This window comes from Limulus polyphemus, unplaced genomic scaffold (assembly GCF_000517525.1).
Source record: "Limulus polyphemus unplaced genomic scaffold, Limulus_polyphemus-2.1.2 Scaffold450, whole genome shotgun sequence".
NCBI lineage: Eukaryota > Metazoa > Arthropoda > Merostomata > Xiphosura > Limulidae > Limulus > Limulus polyphemus.
Genome location: NW_013666060.1, coordinates 182950 through 184352, shown reverse-complemented (window position 1 = coordinate 184352; position 1403 = coordinate 182950). Strand labels below are relative to the sequence as shown.

At 36.4% G+C, this 1403-nt stretch overlaps 1 protein-coding gene across 1 annotated transcript in view; it reads left to right on the top strand.

Annotated features, from left to right (window-relative positions):
- LOC106458353 (myosin heavy chain, muscle-like) overlaps nucleotides 1–1403 on the top strand; it is a 55340-nt gene that overhangs the window by 9584 nt on the left and 44353 nt on the right. Inside the window, exon 5 of the mRNA XM_022384538.1 lies at nucleotides 767–878. Within this exon, the coding sequence (XP_022240246.1) occupies nucleotides 767–878 (112 nt within the window). The remainder of the gene's footprint in view (nucleotides 1–766; nucleotides 879–1403) is intronic.

Here is a 1403-nt window from a genome sequence, read left to right as displayed (position 1 = left end):
AACGTTTTGACAAGGTTTTGTCATCATCAGGTACCTTGTCAAAACCTTGTCGAAACGTTGTACATTTGCTGTTATATTAAAGTTTTTCTTCATTACCCATTCAAGCCGTCTCCAGCCATTATTATTTTCTTGTCAGTTCCATCTTATTTATAAAATATCACGCCCAACATTGGCATATCAATGAACGCAAATATTTCGGCAACTTCTGAAAAGATAATATATTTCACGACTCTCGATGCAAATAGTTCATTTGCTACAGTGGATCATGTATTAATCTATGACGTCATCTCAAGCCTCTGTCTCATTAGTGTCTTTTGTCTATCTAACTGTCAAACTAACCTTAACTTTTACTCCATTTACCCAAAATATCTCTCAGTTACTGGCAGAAATCCTCCAAAAGGACTTTTGATTATGACTAGAACAAGAGAAACATTAATTGCTACTGATGTATGATTGAAACATCTGAGGACTGTTAGAGACTTAAACTCTTTGTTTGATCTAAGTAGGAGCATCGCTTTTCTAATGAACAGAAAAAGTTAAACCCTTTGCTTTCAAATAGCGTAGTATATGTTAGATATTTCAAGGGCCCCAATCCAATCCCTTACCTGCATCCGTCGTCGTCAGTTCCAAACCTTTCCCTCAACAAATCCACCACCAATCGTCCTCTGTAGTACCTTGTGTGCTCTCCCTTGTCCATCCTTTCCCTGGAATAAAGCGTTTAATAAGTGGAGTTCTTTTCAGTGTATCTGTTGTGTTTTTATCGCAGCGGCGAGTCTGGAGCCGGTAAGACTGAAAACACGAAGAAAGTAATTGCTTATTTTGCAAACGTTGGTGCCAGCAGTAAAAAAGACGATCGAAAGAAAGGACGTTCCAAAAAGGTATTCCATCTGCATGTGTTCCGGAGACTGTTTCTCTTGTGAAATAAAAAAAAGGGAAACACAACTTGCACTCATTTTCTTTACACTCCCTGCATGACACTTCTAGGAGAATGATAAGAATTTTTCCCTTATGGGGATTATTCCGAGTTATATACTGCTTGTTTCCGGTTATTATAAAGAAGTTCATGTAGTCGTAAACCAAAGAGTCTTAGGTACAAAAATGGTAAAGAATGCTAATAATTATACACGTGAATTGTCTCGTAGGTTAATTTTGTCCTCCAAAACTCCAAGATACGACTCTTTTGGCACCAGAAAAATCTTCCAGATGTGGAAATATGTATACATTTTTACTAATATACCATGCATTTAGTTTATTAAGCGAGCGTTCTTTGTGTAAGTATAGTTTATTCAGTTTTACAGAAACAATAACAAGTAACGTTGAATTAATCCGTTTCAAATTATCAAAATGTGTGGAATTAACCAATCGATGCGATGACTATTAAACACCGACTTGACGTATTAGTT